Raw genomic sequence first — 19339 nt, forward strand, 5'->3', positions numbered from 1 at the left:
TCCAGATTTACAATGACCATGACAGTTTGTAACAAAACATATGTAACCTAAATATTGTTATTAGCCATGTATTCAATTTAATGTTTTACCTTTACAGAATTTTTTCTCATATGGAATTCCATCTTTTGGATCCACACCCTGATAGAGGAGAAATGGGAAGAGAAAAATCTATTTAATACCTGCAAAGTGACAGCACAAATCAAATAGTAAGACTTCCATTTGGATTATTTGCTTTTAAGAACTATCACATCATTATAATGTTAATTTAATTCAGTGGAAGTTTATTTATAACTTTAATTCTCTTGTAACTAAGTGTTTTGTCTGGGAATTCCCTTTTTTTAAAAATAGAGATCACAAAGAAGTTTGAAGTTCTTGCTATGTCACTGGATCTGGTGCTAAATCCAATGTAAAGAAGCTAAACAGCATTATGTTTGAGAGATCTCAAACGTCATGTTATTTAGATTAACCTTGGATTTGATGTCTTTTTCAAATGCTCCACTCATAAAAGTGATCATTTTTGCCATATTTACGAGTAGATAATTTAATTTCCCAGTGGTCTCCGGCTATGCCTGTGGAAGCACTGTTATAACTTCCATGAATTCTCTTTTGGACTTTGCACTCAAAGACCTTCATAAGGTGCCTGAAACTTTGCAAAACAAACACCCCCACAACACTTCAAAACAAAACACCAGACCAGGAAACACTTGCATCATTGGGTTGCGTTGTTACAAACCTGAAGTCTGTTGAGGTTTACTGCCTAAGGGTCATGTTTCAGAAAGTTCTGGATGTGTGGTTCAACCCACCCAGCCACACACAGTGATATCCTTTATTTATAAGGAGTGGTAGCATATTCCACAAGTAGACCTACTGACTTCAGTGGTGTTTCTTGTGATAACCCAATCTGGTATGTAAATGAAAATAGTCTAAACCAGTGGTTCTTTCAACCCATGGCCTGTGGGCCGCTTGTGGCCCGATCAGCACACAGCTGCATGTGACGTCCTCGGAGCCATACAGGTAGTATATATATTGTGTGGATGTGGCCCATATAATACATAGAGAGGTGCATATGTGGCCCACAATGGTAAATAGGCTGAGAACCACTGGTCTAAACACTTGTAGACTAATTCTAAAATGGAGGCTGGGTGGAAGGGAGGGAAAAGAGAAGGGAAGGGGAATCAGGAAGAAATTTCAAGATTTAACATCATTTACTTACCCATATACCATTACAGTTAGAATCCCTTTCCACATCCCAGTTTTCTGGGCTAAGACAGAGTTTCAAAAAGAGATATGGCATTAAAAAATAATAAAACAGAGTTAACTGAAAATGCTTTATGTTGTTCAGAGGAACCAGTCTCCTTGGTTCACTTGCTGTAAGAGCATAATGTCAGACCATATGCTCCTTGGAGGTCATCAAACGGCCAGGGGAACAAGTTTAATCATTTTTAGTAAATAGTTAGAAATTTCAAGTTGCACATATATTTTTCTTTTCAGAATTTAAGAGAAGTGAAATTCCCTCCAAAACACATCAGTGATTTAGAGCCCGATTCTGCAAGGTGCTGAGTGACTCTAACCAAGGGTATGTCTATCATGGAGCTGGAAAATCATTTCCAGTGTGGGGAGACACACCCACAGTAGCACGGTAAAAATAGCCGCATAGCTCCAGCTGCATGGGCATCAAGATGAGCTAGCTGCCCCAAGTACAATCCCATCTGAAACTCTAGATACATACTTGGTTTGGTTAGCCTTTGCTGATGGCCATGCAGCCATGGCTACATGGCTATTGTTAGTGTGACTAGCTTGATCAGAGATATCACAGATATGTCTATCTGAGCTGAAAATTACCACTCCAGCTCTAGTGTAGACACACCACAAGCACCCTCCACTACCACTGAAGTTAACTGGACCTATGCTTTTTCCCCCTCGTTCACCACTATTTCAAATCTCATTAAAATTCATTGACGGCCTGCTCCAACGCCCTGAAAAAACTCCCATTGATTTCAGCGAGCTTTGGATCAGGACCATCATCTAAGTACAACTGTCTCATGCTCACTTTGCATTTTGGCCCTATCTAAAGTTTCTCCTGTGTTAACCGTGGTTCTGCTAACACAGTTGTGCTGCCCAATGGGAGTGGAACATAATTCTGCTAAGCCTGTATTTTTAAACCATTCAGGACTTGGCTACTGTTTAATCAAGGGGACAGGTTTTAAAAACAGTTCTGAACTATGTCCTGTTGACATTTGCTGGTGCCATCATGTGAGCAGAAACCTTTTTGAAATGATTTTGTAGTATGGGGTAAAGTAAGGGGCAGGGAGGGCCTTTGTCACAGACACATAGTTATAACTGAATCTGTTCTCCACTCAGGATGTGCACTTAAGTCCCACCGATGCTATTGGGAGTTATTTACCTAATAGAGGGGAAAATATCATTTACACTAAATTTACACCAAAGTTAATGCATCGGAATCTCGCCCTGTATCTAGTCAGTGATCTATACGTGGAATTTCCACCCACATCAATAGAAGCTGCACTAGTGGACAGAGGGCTATATTTGATCCCAAATACACATGATATTCATACTTGGACCGTTCTCCTTTCCTTTCCTCGCCATTTCTCGTCTCCTAACGGTCTATTTCTGCCTTTAGACATTCTTGCACATTCTGGCATGGGCACCTGAGAGCAGAATGTTGCGTAGTGTATGTGTGTGTGTTTCCTCCTTGCTTCAAGGTATTAATATGCCCTACTCTGGGTGGTTCCAGTTGCTCTTCTGTAAGACTTACTGTACCAGGATTCAGCTTCTCGTGAATACCGAGTAAATAGGAGCTAGCTTTGAAGATCAAAAAGGGCCAAAAGCGCCTAACGTGCAAAGGTGCAGCACACCTGCTACCACCAATGAAGTCAATGAGGACGCGATGAGAAAAACAGTGTAGTCTACTGGATTAGGACTCAAGAACCTGGGATATATTCCTGGCTCTGCCACTGACTTGGCATGTGACACTGAGTAAGATCACTTCACCTCTCTGTGCTACTCTTTGTCCTCCTCTCTCATCCTGTGTCTGTCTTGTCTATTGAGACTGTAAGCTCTGTGTGTTTGTATAGCATCTAGCCCCTCTGGGTCCCATCTTGATTGGGTCATCTAGACTCTATCGAATACAAATTAATACATAATAAATAATGCATATGCTTTCAGGATTTGACCAAAAAATTGGAAAAGGTTTCTTTTTAATACGACTATCTAAAAATACTTAACAGAATTACCGTCTACCAGGGTACACTGTTGATTTTCCTTCGTTGCAGTCTCTGCCTCTCCAGTGATATCCCCTCAAGGTCTAAAAGCCAAGAGAAGCATAAATAGGATGTTCCTTTTATTCTTTTTTAAATGTCAATGGTCTAAAATGAAAATCTAACTCAAGGCGCGGGAATAAAGCCTGGTAAATGGCTTTTATTCCAAATTCCCTACCCTAAGCTTTAATAAACGAGGCTGCACTAATTTTGATGCAGAAATAAGAAAAGTTGCCAATTTAAATTTTTTAAAGATGGCTTTGCTTCAGCCTTCTAGTAATTCATTAAATATACTACTCAGTGGCAGAGCAGTTTGCTGCTGCAGACAATGCAGCTATCTCCGACAATGGCTTAAATGAATGATTACCTTCTATTATAAAAACTGCTCTCACTCGACTCCTATGCTCCCCCCGTGAAAGAAAAAGGTTTTGTGGAAGCTAGAAGAAACTTCAAAGAGATTCTTGTCAATAGGGGATTATGTCATCAAAAGAGAAGCTTTACTTACTGGGAAAGCACTAAATTTATCTCCATCAAAGTCTTCATAAGGTAATTTATTTTGTATGGTGCTGTAAAAAAACCCCACAATGCTTTGTTTCAGAAACAAAAATACAGTAAAGAGAACAAAATAAGCAAGCTTTTTGCTACTATGGTATTAATTTCTCACTCCATGTTCAAGCACAAGTATCTGCATTTCAGTGTATCGATTCCACATTTCAGCCACTCTGCTCTCAGTTCAATGGAGTTACACCTGCATAACAACATAATCTGGAATTCCTAAAAATGAGCTAGCAAATCAAATCTGTGGTAAAATTAGCCTAATAATTTCTGAATGATGTAAAGTGACAGCATACTGGACCCCATGGATCCTGTTGTGCTTCCACACATTATGGCATCTGTCCTTGGCTAGGGAAAACAGATCAGCATCTGTCTTCAGTGGTGAAACAAGAACTCTCATGTATTGCTTAGCAGGTGGTGTTCTTGGAATGACATGCTAAGAATCCTCTCCTTGGGAGGCTAAGCATATGACCTTCAAAGAGTTTCCAACCTCTTGGACACATGAGAGCTGTTGAATCAGGGTCAAAAAACTAAACTGCTGCTCCTAGGCGAGGTGATTTCAAATCGCATTAGCATCAGGAACTGACGAACCAAAGGAGATAGGTTATGCACATTTCTATTTGTACTTCTTGTTGCCCTGGTTCTCTGTGCACTCAGTACTTTGAAAGGACTGCCTGCTTTAGGCTAGTTCAGTTTTTGTGACTAATGTCAGTTGAAAGGAATTGGCACAGATCCAGAACAAGTTCAAAGAGGAAAACATTCTGCCAAGTATGGAGGGAGGAGGGGTAATTGAACCTCGTTGATCTGGCATATATTTTACAGTGTGTGTGTACATTTTGGGTCCCACTACCACTATCTGAGCTAAATCTTTTATTCTTCCTGCTCAGAATACTTCTGGCCTTGAATTAATGGATTTTACTAACACTCTAGAAATTTTCTACACAGATCGCTCCAAGTCCTACTATTGATATTTGAGGTTCACTCACAAGAGTGGAATTTTGCTGAACAAATTGGGCTGGGGAGTAGAGCCAGTCTAAAAATGCTTCATGTTTTCCATCCCTTACTACATATGCTTCCAGGGCTCCTTCTCCAACCCATCAATTCTCTACTCCAGCTGATGTGCTCTGGAAACAGTAGTCCATTTGGTGCCCAGTCCTAGGACTTTGGCTTTAATATATGTGTAATTGAGCATTTTTCCTCTCCATTGCTTATCTTGTGTTTCTCAACAATTTGGCCAATTCTCTTATATTCTGCAAGAGACATTTTACTCTACTTGCATCCAGGTGCCTTCTACAGTTATACAGATGCTTTGTGCTGTGATCAAAGGAGAGCACACATCTCTCCAGTGGACAAGAAGCACAATAACTGGGTGAGTGACCAACATGGACAAGCTTCTTGGAAACAGGAAATCTGAGGGGGAAAGTGGCACTAGATGATAACGTGGCTTGCAGACATGGAATCTCTGGGTGGGAAGATGCTGGGATATCCCCAGTTTGGGACAGGGTCTGCATGTCCCCCTGCCACCACTGTAATTATGCTTTTGTTTTCAATATTAAAAATATTCAAATTAATTTCCAGCATCTTCTTCCAGGAGCAATATGCATCTTAACAGTTGTACTTTCTAAAGAATGTTTCTGATGGAAAACAATGTTGTTATCTACAGGAGCAGAACAAAGCCCTTTTTAATCTGAAGGGTTTTTTTGGTTGTTTTTTTTTTTTTTATTAAAAGGAACAAGTGCCCCAAATATTATGATGTCTGTGATTAAGGACTGGAAATATCATACATACTATGCAATCTTCTCACACAGCTTGACCAGAGGGGGGAGTGAACATATACTTGAAAAACCATCTATGTTTTTCTAGGAAAAGAAAACAGTGCATTAGTTCATATAGGTCATGTACTTTCCACCTGCTTGTGTAATGGATATCGCAGAATTAAAGGGGTTGAACAATTTCCTAGGAAAAACAGTCATTTACCAGGATTCTTCACTTTAATAAAGTTGTCTTTGTCAATGTTTTATAAAACATCTGCATCTAGCATGAGAGCAATAATACAAGTGACAATAATACTTACTGGGAATTGTGGAAGTGTTCATTGAACGTAAATCTTGCTCCTGAATGCTCAAGGACAGTTTTGGGCGAGCAAGGGATGCAGGATCAGGCTCAAAAGGAGGATAATTTAAGGGCTGGATGTGTACATAGTGTGCCTATTGGTTTGAATGGGATTTTTACATAGAAAACCCAGGGCATGGCTGTATTTATCACCTGTAGAAAAACATATTCCAAGGTAAACCCCCTTTTACAGTACATGACCTTAACTAGTGACAAAGCAAATGTGGAGGATACAGAGTAATCCAAATATCCCAGAACTAAGTAGCACTAACTGGTACATGCTTACGTTAAAGAAATGCTCACATAATGTAAATAGGGCATTAATTTAATGTACATGTTGCTAGTGTGACCTACCATACATTCAAATGGACTATAAATATTAAGGGCTAAATTATTTTGTGAGTAATTGGGCAGTGTGCTGAGGAGGATTGTAGGGTATAAACATGAATGGCTTTTCCTCAGGCCAGGGAGGATTATTACTATTATTTTCAATACCGTAGTGCCTAGTCATGGCTTAGGACCCAATTGTGCTAGGCACTGTACAAACACAGGAGACAAAGATGGTCCCTGCCCCAAAGAGCTTACAATCTAAGTATAAAACAAGAGACAACAGCTGGACAGACAGACAGATAGGAGAGTGCAAGGAAACAATATTGGTCAGCATGGCAGTCACAGGTCCACCAGCCTCACCCTACTTTACCACCACCCCACTCTCTAATGTAGTCCTCATGGTTCTGTGCTCTGCAGCATGCAAGAGGATGCAGCCCTCCTGTGTGTGCTCCATTAATCCTGGCTCCCAATACTGTAGCAATGCACCAGTTCTGCTGTGTTCAGGACTGAACATGGCCATGGTGGAAGGGATTTGGGTGGAAGGGAACAGATTTTCCAAGGCAGTAACACGATCGGAAGGTATCCACATGTCTTGGGTGCACAGTGAGTGGCCAGCTACCTTCAGCATCTGATGTTCAGGAAATTCTTGAATTGCCTATACACAGTGCTAGGAGCCTGGGTTACAAACAAGAGAAACTGGAATTGCTTATTTATGAGCATAAATTCCATCTAGTTGGTATTATTGAAACCTGGTGGGATGATTCACACTATTGAAATATTGAAATCAATGGTTTTAACCTATTTAAGAAGGACTGAGCATGCAAAAAGGGAGGAAGAGTGACACTCTATGTGAAAAATGGTATTACTTGTTTCCTAGTCACTGACAACTTGGAAGAAAATGGTCTTGAATGCTTACAGATCAATGTCCTAACAGATAAAACACAAGATTGGGGATTAGTTGATGTCTGCTACACACCATCAAATCACATTAGAGAACAGGATGACTGCCTCCTTCCGCAGCTATCTATAGTGTGTAGGAAAAAAAGCTGTGAGATCATGGGGGACTTCAATTTGAATGATATATGCTGCCACAACTAAAACATCCTTGGAATTTCTAAACATTATAGATGACAATTCCCTAACTCAAAAAGTGTTGCCACCAACACAGGGGACTTCTTTATTAGATCTTATCCTAACAGATAAAGAGGAACTGATCACAGAACTAAAATTTAATGGTAGCATAGGTACCAGTTATCATGACTTGGTTACATTTATAATGTGCAAGCAGAACAAAGTCCAGAGCAGTGATATATATACTTGATACTTTAATAGGACTAATTTCACAAACCTGAAAACAATTATGAGCCAAATCAGGTAGGAGTAAGGTAACTGGATAATTGGGAATTATTTAAGAACATCTTACTAGATGCCTCAAAAGCCACACTCCCACATTTAAGGAAGAAGTCTGCTGGTTAAAAAAACAATCTGGTACAGAGGGGAAGAGAAAGCAGCTATTAAAAATAAAAATATAACATATAGAAGAAAGGGGCAGTTGATGGTAATGAATATAAATCAGGAATTATAGAAAATTGATAAGGGACACAAGGAGAAATCTTGGGCCAGCAGAGATAACGGACAGTAAAAAGAAGTTTTTTAAATATATGAGAAACAAAAAGAATCCTTAGAACGGTATTGGTCCATTACTAGATCGAAATGGTAGAATTATCAATAATAATGCAGAAAAAGCAGAAGTGTTCATACAATATGTCTGTTTTGTATTTGGAGAAAAAACAGATCTAGTCTCATCATATGGTGAGCGCACTTTTTCCATCCCATTAGTACCTCTGAGAGATGTTCAACAGAAGTTGCTGAAGTTAGACATTTTTAAATCTGCAAGTCCAGATAACTTGCATGCAAGAGTTTTAGAAGAGCTGGCTGAGGAGCTCACTGGACTGCTGACAGTGTTTTTCAATAAGTCTTGTGGGACTGGGAAGTTCCAGAACATTGGAAGACAGCGAATATGTCCATTTTTAAGCAGGCTATACAAGATGACCTGGGTAATGAGAGACCTGTCAAGCCTGACATCAATCCCAGGCAAGATAATGGGAGCAGCTGATACTTGATTAATAAAGAACTAAAGGATGGTAATGTAATTAATGCAAATCACCTTGGGTTTATGTGAAATAGATCCCATCAAACTAACTTGATATCTTTTTTTGATGAGATCATGTATTTGGTTGATAAAGTTAATAGTATTGACATAATTTACTTAGACATCTATACGTCATTTGACTTGGTACTGTACAACATTTTGATTAAAAATTAGAACAATATAAAATTAACCTGGCACATATTAAGTGCATTAAAAACTAGTTAACTGATACATCTGAAAATGTCATTGTAAATGGGGAATCATCATCAAGTGGTGTCCTTCTGGTGGGGCCCTTATGCTATTTAACATTTTTAATCAATGACCTGGAAGAAAACATAAAATCATCAGTGATCAAGTTTGCAGTTGGTACAAAATGAGGGAGTGGTAAATAATGAAAAGGACAGGTCACTGATTCAGTGCGATTTGGATTGCTTGGTAAACAAGGCATAAGCAATATGCATTTTAATATGGTTAAATGTAAATGTGCATCTCTTGGAACAAAGAATGTAGGTTATATTTACAGAATGTTGGACTATATCCTGGAAAGTAACAGCTCTGAGAAAGATTTGGGGGGTGTGGTGGGTAATCAGTTGAAGATGAGCTTCCAATGTGATGCTGTGGCCATAAGAACTCATGCGATCCCTGGATGCATAAACAAGGGAATCTCGAGTGGGATTAGGGAGGTTACTTTAAATCTCTTTTTGACATTGGTGCAACTGCTGCTGGAATACCATGTCCAGTTCTGGTGCACACAGTTCAAGAAGGATGTTGCTAATTGGAGAGGGTTCACAGAATAACCACAAGAATGATTAAAGGATTAGAAAACATGCCTTATAAGTGATAGACTCAAAGAGCTCATCTATTTAACAAAAAGCAGGTGAAGGGGTGACTTGATTACAGACTATAAGTATCCATAGGAGGAACCAAAATTTAATAATGGGCTCCTTCAATGCTTCAATATCTCCTTCAATATCTGGAAATTGAAGCTAGATAAATCCAGACTGGACATAAAGTGTAAATTTTTGACAGTGAGGATAATTAACCATTGGAACAATTTACCAAGGGTCATGGTCAATTCTCTCTCACTGACAATTTTTGAATCAAGATTGGATGTTTTTACTAAAAAATCTGCTCAAAGAATTATTTTGGGGAAGTCCTATAGCCTGTATTATGCAGGAGGTCAGACTGGATTATCACAAATGGTCCTTTCCGGGCTTGGAATCTGGGTAAACATCACACAATAAAGGAGTACTCTAATGTGCAATACCACTTACAAAGCTGAGGTTTACACACACACACACCCAACTAGCTTGTGTAATTGTTTTAAACAAGTTTGGAGGTGTGTACATACTGTGCTTAGTTTCATAAAAAGTCCTTTGCACAAATATATCTGACTCCCCCTCCCCCCTATGTAAATCTAATCCAAATGATGAATACAAAAGCAACGGAGGTTGTAAGATATTTTTAGCACCCTAAATCTTGTGCTTTCTTCACTCAAGCTGTCAGCTTTTCAGCTTCAGCCTAAGTCACGATGTTCTCCAGTCTGCAAAGCCTTTGATGTTAACACAGCCTCTTTTAAACTGGTGCTTTAAATAAATTACAGTTAAATTTGAGTCCAAACTTAGCTGTAAATCGAATAGAAAACATTTCTTCCCTCCGTTTGGTTTGTCATTTTAAAACAGCTTCAGACTGAAGCCACATCAACTTCAAAGATTTCACATGCACAGCAGACATCCCATCTTGGGCAGAAGCAGCTGAGGTGATGGTTGCATTGAGGACTTTGAAGACGCAAAAAACAGATTATAGCTAGTCTTTCTGTGTGTACACCATAGGTCTCCTCCCCGTGCATAGCCCGCGTGCTAGCTAGCTAGCAACTGCAGTACTTTCACTCAAGGAAATGCAGGGATACTTTCATATCTGTGTCCCTAGTAGGGTGACCAGATAGCAAGTGTGAAAAATCAGGACAGGGGTGAGGGGTAATAGGCGACTGTAGAAGAAAAAGCCCCAAATATCGGGACTGTACCTATAAAATCAGGACACCCTAGCCCCTAGTGGGTGGAAAGAGATGGGCCTCTTGCCACCCCCCACAATCCCTCCCCCACAACACGCATACACTGGCCCACAGTAGAGGGTTGGTGGCCTGAGGGGAGCTGACTGAGCCATCCTAAAGGTTAATGCAGACTACACACCACCTGTGCATACCAGGGAACTCTCTTTGTCTCCCTTTGGGGCAGTGCAGCTATACAGGGCTGTGCCTTGCAGGCACAATTTAGCCCTGATTATGGATTATGTGCGTCTCCCATTAAACTTCCAGGCCCTGGTTCTCATTTACACCGAGATCCCTTTTCACTGCCAGAGCCCAAAGGGGCCTTGGTGTAAATAAGGATCTAGCCCTAAATGCATTTCTCCATCTTAAAGTAACAGCTCACTTTTAGAGGTGTTCGCATTAGCTGATAATGCAAATACCTGTTAACAGTCTACAATACCATCTATTCAATATTGTTTAGTTTTACAGAAGTCAGTCTTTAATGCCTGTTCTTATTCCGTTTAACCAGTCACTCACCTATGACTGACTTTACATTTAATGAATGACTGGAAGAGTGTTGTTAGCATTGTTGTGTTGGAGCCATGTTCATCATGTGTCTGCATCTGAAACATACTTTCTCTTTCTTCTAGATCCAAGATTATCCTAAGCATTTCCTGATGAGTTGCAATCCTTTGGGAGTCAGAGCTGCAGTTCTAGCAACCACCAGCTGTAACATGTCTGTTCAGGGTCAGCTGCCCTTTTGGGAAGCATGCTTGATGCAGCATGTTACGGAGATCTCACACACTGTGCTCTCTGATGGAGATCTTATCTTTTGCTTTCTTCTTGCTTTGTTGTTATCTTTAATCTAAAATAAAACTTGATCAGACTGAAAGTAAATGGTTGCACTTTTTGTATGGAGAGTCATAAAAGATCATTAACCCTTGGAGATTATATTAATTTTAATTAATTTGTAGCTTTAAAATACGTTTCTATCAGGATAGCTGTGAGATAATTGCTAGAAGTTTGCTAGGGTTAACTACAGGATGGGCCTAACGAATGTATTATGACATTTATTTTAATGCAATTTTGATTTTGCACCATGTAGTTGTCTTTCTTAAACAATTCATACTCATTATTCATTGAACAGAGAATGGAATAACTAGTATTTTGATGAATAACTGAGAGATTGTTCATCCTTAATCTGCCCAGCCTGTTGTGATAATTGGGCCTACAAATTTATCCTAATTGTGAGCTCAACTGTGAAGAATGAGTGAAAGTCCATAAAACGTCACAATAACCTATAACAACAAATGTTAACAGAAAAAAGGGTGAAAAGGGAGAGAGAAAGACTGAATGAATCCAAACAAAAAGGCTGATTGGTATAAATCATGGACTGTGTTAAGATTATGCCTAGTAAATGGACCAAAATTAATACGTCAGAAATTAGGCTTAATTGGTGAACAAAATGAGAGGATGGACTATTTTGCCCATCACTCTTTTTTGGGATCCTTAAAAGAAAAGACTGTTTTGTGGGGAAAGGAAGAAGAATTTGTCTGTTAAAAACTACTGATTCGGAGATAGGTGAACCAGAAGATGCGAGCTTTACCATCAGGGCTGCCAGCATCTCCTGGGACCCAGATATCATTGGGCTGTCTTCTTCCTAATCCCGAGAGATGCCCTGACCAGACCAGGCTAGAGAGAGGAACCCAGATGACATCACCAACTCCACTAGCTAAGGCTAAATCCTGACAACTACCTGGGATGTGATATTTTTTCACCTCCTCTTCCTCCCCAGTGTGTTCTTTTCTTTCCCCACCTTATTTCTTCTCATTCCTATCCCTCTCCTCTTTCCTTCTATCTAATAACAGTCTAGCTTAGCCAGCCAAGACTATATATTTCACAACACGGTTGTAAACCTATGACCAGAGAGGCAGATAATAGCAATGCCCAATGCTGGTCCAAGTTGCCAAGTTTTGAAGTGGCTAATAAGATTGCATTGCATGCATTGTTTCTTCAGCAGTGAGAGAGAGAGCCAGAGAGAGTCAACACCAGAGACAGAAACTGTATTTTCTACCTTTTCTGTTCTTTTCTCTCCCCTTGTGTGTGTGTTTCTCTTGTTTTGTCTTTTAGGAAATGGGATTGGACTTTAACAGCAGCCACAGCAACAACAGCTTCAGTCCCTTTCAACTTACTTTTTCTCTTTCCCCCCAAAAGGGACAGTTATCTTTAATATCATGTATAAGACGGTCAGACAGAGGGATATGCCTTCAAAAAATTCTTTTCGGCAAAAGGGAACATGAGCAAGGGATGTTGTTAAAGTGAAAGCCTGGCTTAGTACTTTACATTTTGAATGCTTGAACTCTGTTCTCATGTGTCTTTAATACAAGGTTAAAATGATTTTTTCTCATGGCACTAAGCAGGCTGAGGTCTCTGCATACCAAACCTTATACAGTTTTACATTGCTCCAGTGACTGGAAAAAAAATAGAAACTTGATGCAATTTGAGAGGAAATATTCGACCATCATTAACATGATATTGAATTGAAAGTATAATGAGCAGAACCCTAACGTTGCTGCTCCATGTGAGCGGAAACCCTTATTTACAGTGTATTGTTTATTTCCTTGGCATCTCAGTTTGGCGTTCGCCCGAAGGCTAATTAGGAATCTCAATTTTCATTTCTGTGAGCAGCATCACAGTGAGGATTCAGGGAGAAACAATATCTATCATTTCTTTGCAAGCAGCAAAAAACATTTGCTCCATTATAAAATGCCTGAAGAAAATTGGAAGTAAACTCCATGGCTTACTTGACTCATAAAACTGAAGGCACAGGCAGCCACCAGCAAAATAGTTGCTCTTCCTTTTACTGCTATCAATTAGAGATGGGCTCAAGCCTCAGAATGTAAGGTTTCAAACTCCAGTGTTCGGGACTGGGTGGAGCCAGGCCTTTAGTTTGGTTCAGCACACCATAAACAAAGGAGCAATTTGAAAAATTTGGATCCAGTTTCACCTTCAGTTTTCAGGGATGTTCAGATCCAGGGGTTTGGTTCAGGCCTGCCTCTGCTAGCAAGAGGTGTGTGCATGCAGCAAAGGCTGGAGGGATGGTGGGCTAGGAAGAAAAGTGTAACTGCAAAACAGGCGGGGCTGAAGCAGCAAATCGGGAGACACAGCCGGAGGAAGCGCACACGGCAGGACGGAAGGGCTCTGGAAACTTTTGCTTCTGCAAAGAATCTAAATAGGATTTGAACCCAAAGGTCTGACATCTGGCTACTGAAGCAGAGTTATAAGCACTACAGCGTCATGGTGTTCGTTACCTGGATTCCTCTCCAGCACCAAGGCTATATTGTGCGTTCAGTCTATGCAAGCAGATGCCATTGGTGTCACTGGGAAGAGTGCATGTATATCATGGCACAACGGGGCCCCCCTGCCTCTAAAGATTCCTGCTTCCTTAATCTACTGCCCTGAATCCACTTCCCCATTCATGTCCTCAACCATATCTTAATGAACAAGATTCCTACATACATAGACAAACATCTCTATTACCTTAAAGGTAATCCTTGATCTCCCATCCCTCTACTCTCCCCTTTATTACTTGGAATGGGTACACTTAGATTTTCAGCCAGCACTTCGGGGCCGGGACTGTGCCTTTTGTAGGTGCTGTAAAGTGCCTAGCACATTTGTGGCATCATAGGCTCAATTCTGCCACCTTTACACACACTGAGCAGTACCTAGTCCCATGAATAGCCCTATTGGGTTCAATGAGGTTATTCATGTGAGTGAGCGTTATTCAACATGAGGGAGGCTGCCAGCACAGGGTTCTGCAGAAACAATTACAAACAACATAGCAATAAATATTAAATAACGAGGAGTAATGCTGCAGCAAACACTCAGATGAGGATCTGGGCATGTGCACTGAGTCTGAGTTCAGGGAGCTTCTTGAACCATTATCGGACTGGCAGGCTTAGTAAAATGAATTAGAGTTCAGGATGCTTTTATTCATATAATTCAAGCTTTTTTTTTTATCCCCCTGCCCCTTTTAAGGATGGATGAATCACCAAAGAGTTAAGCTAGCACAACCGAGTGCCAGTATGGTACTGACTTCAGCTGGTGTGTAAATCTGCTGTACCTGTTTACACCATGAGAGGATCTAGACTCTTGTACTTTTCATTACAGTTTTGGTCTTGCTGGCTCAACCTTTTATTTTCCCTTACAGTCTCTCTGCATTTGTTTTTCACTCTGCTGCATTTTCCATCTATTTCCACAGTAGATATTCTCTTTGCACCTTCTTTATTCCTTTTTTCAGTCTCACCTAAGCAGAGTGCAGAACCAATAAATACTAAAGGGTGAGTCAGCATTTCAAATTTATGACGTTCAAGTGGGTTCAAAATTAGGCAAATTGAGGTCATCCATCTCTGATAAATGCCACCCTGAAGTAAAATACTTTTTTGTCACTTATTTCTTACCAGAACTGTGGAATTCTGAACAATCCTGTTTGCTTTCCTTATAGCCTTATTCAACCCCACCTAGAGCAGCAAGAGAAAAACAAAATAACATAACAATTTTGCATGTCTTATATATTTTTACCCCATATATTTTCTATCTTTCTGTCATTAGTGATGGCACAGAAATGAAGGTTGGCTCTACAAATACATCATCAGCTACCTTTTATTGGACTAACAATCAATTATCTTATCACCAGCTATGAAATGCCAGTTGCAAGAGTTCATTTATTTTGCTCCAGGGCATCATTTATTTTCTTAGATGAAGTCCAGCTCAGTTTAAGATTTGGGATTCATATCTTAGCTGCGCTGTAGTAGCAAAATTTAGCAATGGCTCATACAGAAGTGCAATCTATTTGTTGGTTGCAAGATGGACAGAAAAGGATGCAAGGATGCAAGAACCACCCAGTCTCCAGAAAAGAAGGGGTTAACTTCAGTTCAGATTTGCCATCTGTCATAGCTCTGTAGTGTCCCTGTTCGCTGAATGTGGCACTGCCAGTACTCCCTGCCTCAGTTTCCCTCCCAGAGGTGGTTCTCCTTGGCTATCCACACACCAATTTGTGCTGGAGATGTGGCTTAGCTCTCTGACCAAGTCACAACAAACACAACCCCTTCTAGGGTACCAAGAGCTGAAATGAAAAAGTCTCCACCAAACGAAAAGGTCCCTCTGCCCTTCGGGGCAGCTCTTCTCTTCAGCACAGCCGCTGGGCTCTGTTCCCACCCCCTTTCTGGGCTTGACGCCTCATGTCCTTCCCAGCTCTGGTACAGAGCTCTGCGTACCCCAGCTGGTTCCCCTATAGTATTCTTTTCCTTACAGACCCTGGCTCAGAGCTTTTCACAGGAACCTTTGGTTCCAACCAACAGGATCTCTCCTCCACCAGGTCTCCCTCTGCCTCCCCTCCTAGGGGCATCTGGCAGTCATTCCAAGAGAACTTCCCACTTCTCTTATTCTCAGGGAGCTGGCAGGGAGTTCCACATGTCTGCTTTCTTTCTCTCTGGCCCTTAGGCCTGATTCACCCAGGCACTCCCTCTTTGAGTCTCTTCCTCTCTCCTCCCCCCCAAACGTAGGCCCAGGTGCTCTCTTTAAAGCCCTCTTAATTGGCCAAATTGGAGTGTGCTGATAAGGCACAGGGCAGCCCTGCTGTCTCTTACACAGGGAAGGATAGCAGAACAGGGGGACAGATGCATGTCAAAGAGAAAAGCCTCTCTGTGCAAATGCATCAAATGCAACTACACTAATAATCCTGACACTTGCAGCAGCACACAACGATCCATGTCGCCCACCCCCTCAATTGCAGTGAAAGCATCGCTTTTTGGACCAAGAAATGTTACTGGGCCATCGGCTTTACTTCCCTGTCAATGCCAGTCACAAGAGAATTCGCATGCATCTGGCACCGTGAACCTGAATGACAACAGTAATCCCAGAGACCTGCTCCTATGGCAATAGGAGGTAATCTGTACAGTCCTCTGTGCAGGTCAAATCCACACCAACCACTGGTTCTCACAGCTGGGACCTGCCAAATGATCAGCCATGCTATCAGGACACAGCAGGCACTCTGGAGACAAGAGGAAACAGCAAGGGGTCTAGTTTCTATCAGTGTCTAGGTTCTTGTCAACAGCCCCATTAGTCTGTAACACCTGCTGAGTGTAGTGTGTCACAGAGATCTGTGACTTGCAAGGCGCATTGTGAAAGAAAGCTGACTTGTCAAACCTGCACTCCGTCACCACACTGGGGACTACACCTAATATTAGAGCTTGATATTGAGAGCCAGTGGGAGCTGTGGGGGTTCATTGCGTCTTTGGCTCAGGTCCTTGTTTGCTTGTTCTCCCTTGCAGAATCCAAAACCTGGTGTGCACCATTGACCACAACTAATTGACACCTACGGTTTCATTTTTACACCTGTTTTTGTGCCTCCCTTGCAGAATTTGTCCAGGTGTGTTTTCATATTTTGGTCACACTGCGTCAAAATCTTCAGTCCAGACAGATTTGGCCTGAGAAAAGTGCAGGAAGAAGTGGGCAGTGGAGCAGCTGAGGAGCCGTTATCATGGCACAAAAATAATCTGGCCCTAGACAGTGGATCTTTCAGCCTGCCCTGCCCTCAGCCCCACCTCATCCTTTTCATGAATGCTGAAGCATGGAGAGCCACTATGGCAGACCACTGCACCATACTGTGGTGTGAAAAAGCCCCCACTACACAACTTTAGGAATCCTTTCCCAATCCTTCTACAGAAGAACTATGCTGTTTCCTTGACAAAGGATCCTTCACTGTCAAGGAGGTGGAGGATTCTCCCCCTCAGTTACGCTCAGATATCCCCCTACTGAGTGGGTTGGCTGGGGTGTAAGTCTAGAATCTGAGCCACTGTATCTAAGGACTGTTCTCCCCTCTACTGTAAATAATATTAATCAGATTTATGCAGGATACTGAGGGGAGAGTAGCTCCTTTAGTGAATGGCACTGTATTCTGGAACATATTTATACTCTTTTTTTCTTTATGTATGAAAATATCAATTTTTTTACATATTAAAATGTCAATACATTAAACAGTTTCAGTAGGGGGAAAAGGGTAGCTATATGGACCCGAGAAAGATCTGACAAAATTTACATTGCACAGAAGTCAGAGTCCTGTAAATGGAACTCAGTTTTGTAAAGTGCTGAGTGCCTCTGGAGATTGAATCTGCAGGTGGCTTGCAGGACGGGGCCCAGGACTTAAGACAAATTTGTTAACTTTTGTAAGGGCAACATCTTAATACTCTTCAGACAACTTACTTATTTGAATAATACTCTTTCACAACACTGATGATGAATCCCATGTGTTGTTCTGCTTTTATTAGGCCATTTTTAGTAACCAGTCACATCAGTTAGGGACACATTCTCCTGATCCTTTCAGTCTTTGCCATTCACGTTTGGCATGAAGAGAACTGAGAATATGCCCCACTAACCTTCCAATAGAAGGAATCCCTGCTTCCTTTCTGTGAATTATAAGAATCAGTGAACTAAGAAATCAATTCATGTTGAACAGTTTTCAAACTGAAAGGAACATTATACTATCAGATCACACTGTGTGAGCGCTTTGCTGCTGATCAAAAATGATTAGTCAGGATAGACGGTTCTTTTTGACTATGACCTATCAATCCCTCCTACAATCCAGCATAAGAATATAATTGCTAGCTTTAAATCCGCTAGGCTTGAAGGCTCAGTAGTAAATTCAATGGAAGTTTATATTTATATGGATGGAGTTACCAGTGTGGGGAAAAGCATTCTTTGCCAAGTGGCAGATTTAAAACATTTGAAAAAACAAGTGATGTTGCCATACTGAGTGGCTGGCATGCCAGACTGGATTCTTTAAGCAGCATATATTTGCATTTCAAGTAACCACCATCAACATTTTTGCTGGAGATAAAATTCAAGTTGTCATTATAATTGATGTAGATACTGATCAAAGCAAATTAATTAACTCAGGAATTTAAGGGTCAAAAATTAAAGGCAAACAATCTGAGGAATAATGAAGTATAAGAACAACTAGCAGAAGAGCCTCTCTCAAAGAAAAGGTTGTTCTTTGTGTAAATTTTTATATGCAGCATTATTCTGCCTACAGCATGAGCACTATGGTGCTTTTATTCTAAGACAGTCTTTAAAAAATATTGGTTTGTAACATGTAACAGGTACATGAGAGGTGCCAATAAGGAGCCAAGATAATGTTGCCCAGTTTTTTCCAATTGGGCAAATTCTGTCCTCAGATACATACATGCAGCTGCCATTTGCAATATTTATCTTGAATATATATTACCGCCAGAATGTACCCAAAATTTTTCAGAAGATTACTGTTTGGTAATCCCCTGGCCCTCATTTTATATGGAAAATCTTTCCACAAAATGCTAACTCCAGTTGTCCTCTGTCTACTCTGACTATGGAAGTTACTGCAGCTTTGCGTGTGGTGGGGAAGGACAGAGAGTCGAGGATAGGCTGCATGTATTTGGAGGTGACAAGAGTCTCTCTCTTCTCCTCAAGCATCCAGAGGGGGGAGAGATTTTTAGCTTAATGATTTGCCCTGCCCTTGGCTGAGTGCTCCATTTTGGAACTGTCCCTGTAGGCTACACAGCCCATACAATCTCCCTTGCTGTAACTCTGCCAAAGAGTAACCTCTCTGTGCTGCTACACAGAAGAAGCGCTGTGTGCCCAGGATGCCATTTGACAGCTGATGGGTGAACTCAGATTCCTTCCCTGGGGAGGGAAGAACATCGGGTGCCCACATAGTCCTCCAGAGTAGGTCCTTCACTGTTTTCTAGCATGGTACATATTTATTAAACACATCAGTTTCTCTTCTCACTCAGGATCTCTCTCCCAATTTTCAGCTTCTTTTGAGAAATACCTGTTGCCATCAACAAGTAG

The 19339-nt window shown here is 41.0% G+C and overlaps 1 protein-coding gene across 2 annotated transcripts in view; it reads right to left on the bottom strand.

The window, feature by feature from the left end:
- AOAH (acyloxyacyl hydrolase) overlaps window positions 1-19339 on the bottom strand; it is a 99269-nt gene that overhangs the window by 49614 nt on the left and 30316 nt on the right. For both annotated transcript variants that reach the window (XM_067562449.1, XM_067562448.1), the window contains 6 exons: window positions 14914-14973; window positions 5622-5692; window positions 3784-3844; window positions 3255-3325; window positions 1214-1262; window positions 90-138 (listed from right to left, as the gene is read on the bottom strand). In XM_067562449.1, coding sequence (XP_067418550.1) covers window positions 90-138; window positions 1214-1262; window positions 3255-3325; window positions 3784-3844; window positions 5622-5692; window positions 14914-14973 — 361 coding nt within the window. The remainder of the gene's footprint in view (window positions 1-89; window positions 139-1213; window positions 1263-3254; window positions 3326-3783; window positions 3845-5621; window positions 5693-14913; window positions 14974-19339) is intronic.

The sequence above is a fragment of the Emydura macquarii genome, unplaced genomic scaffold (assembly GCF_026122565.2).
Source record: "Emydura macquarii macquarii isolate MOO-44397 ecotype Brisbane River unplaced genomic scaffold, CSIRO-AGI_Emac_v2 contig_2432, whole genome shotgun sequence".
In the NCBI taxonomy this organism is placed as follows: Eukaryota; Metazoa; Chordata; order Testudines; family Chelidae; genus Emydura; species Emydura macquarii.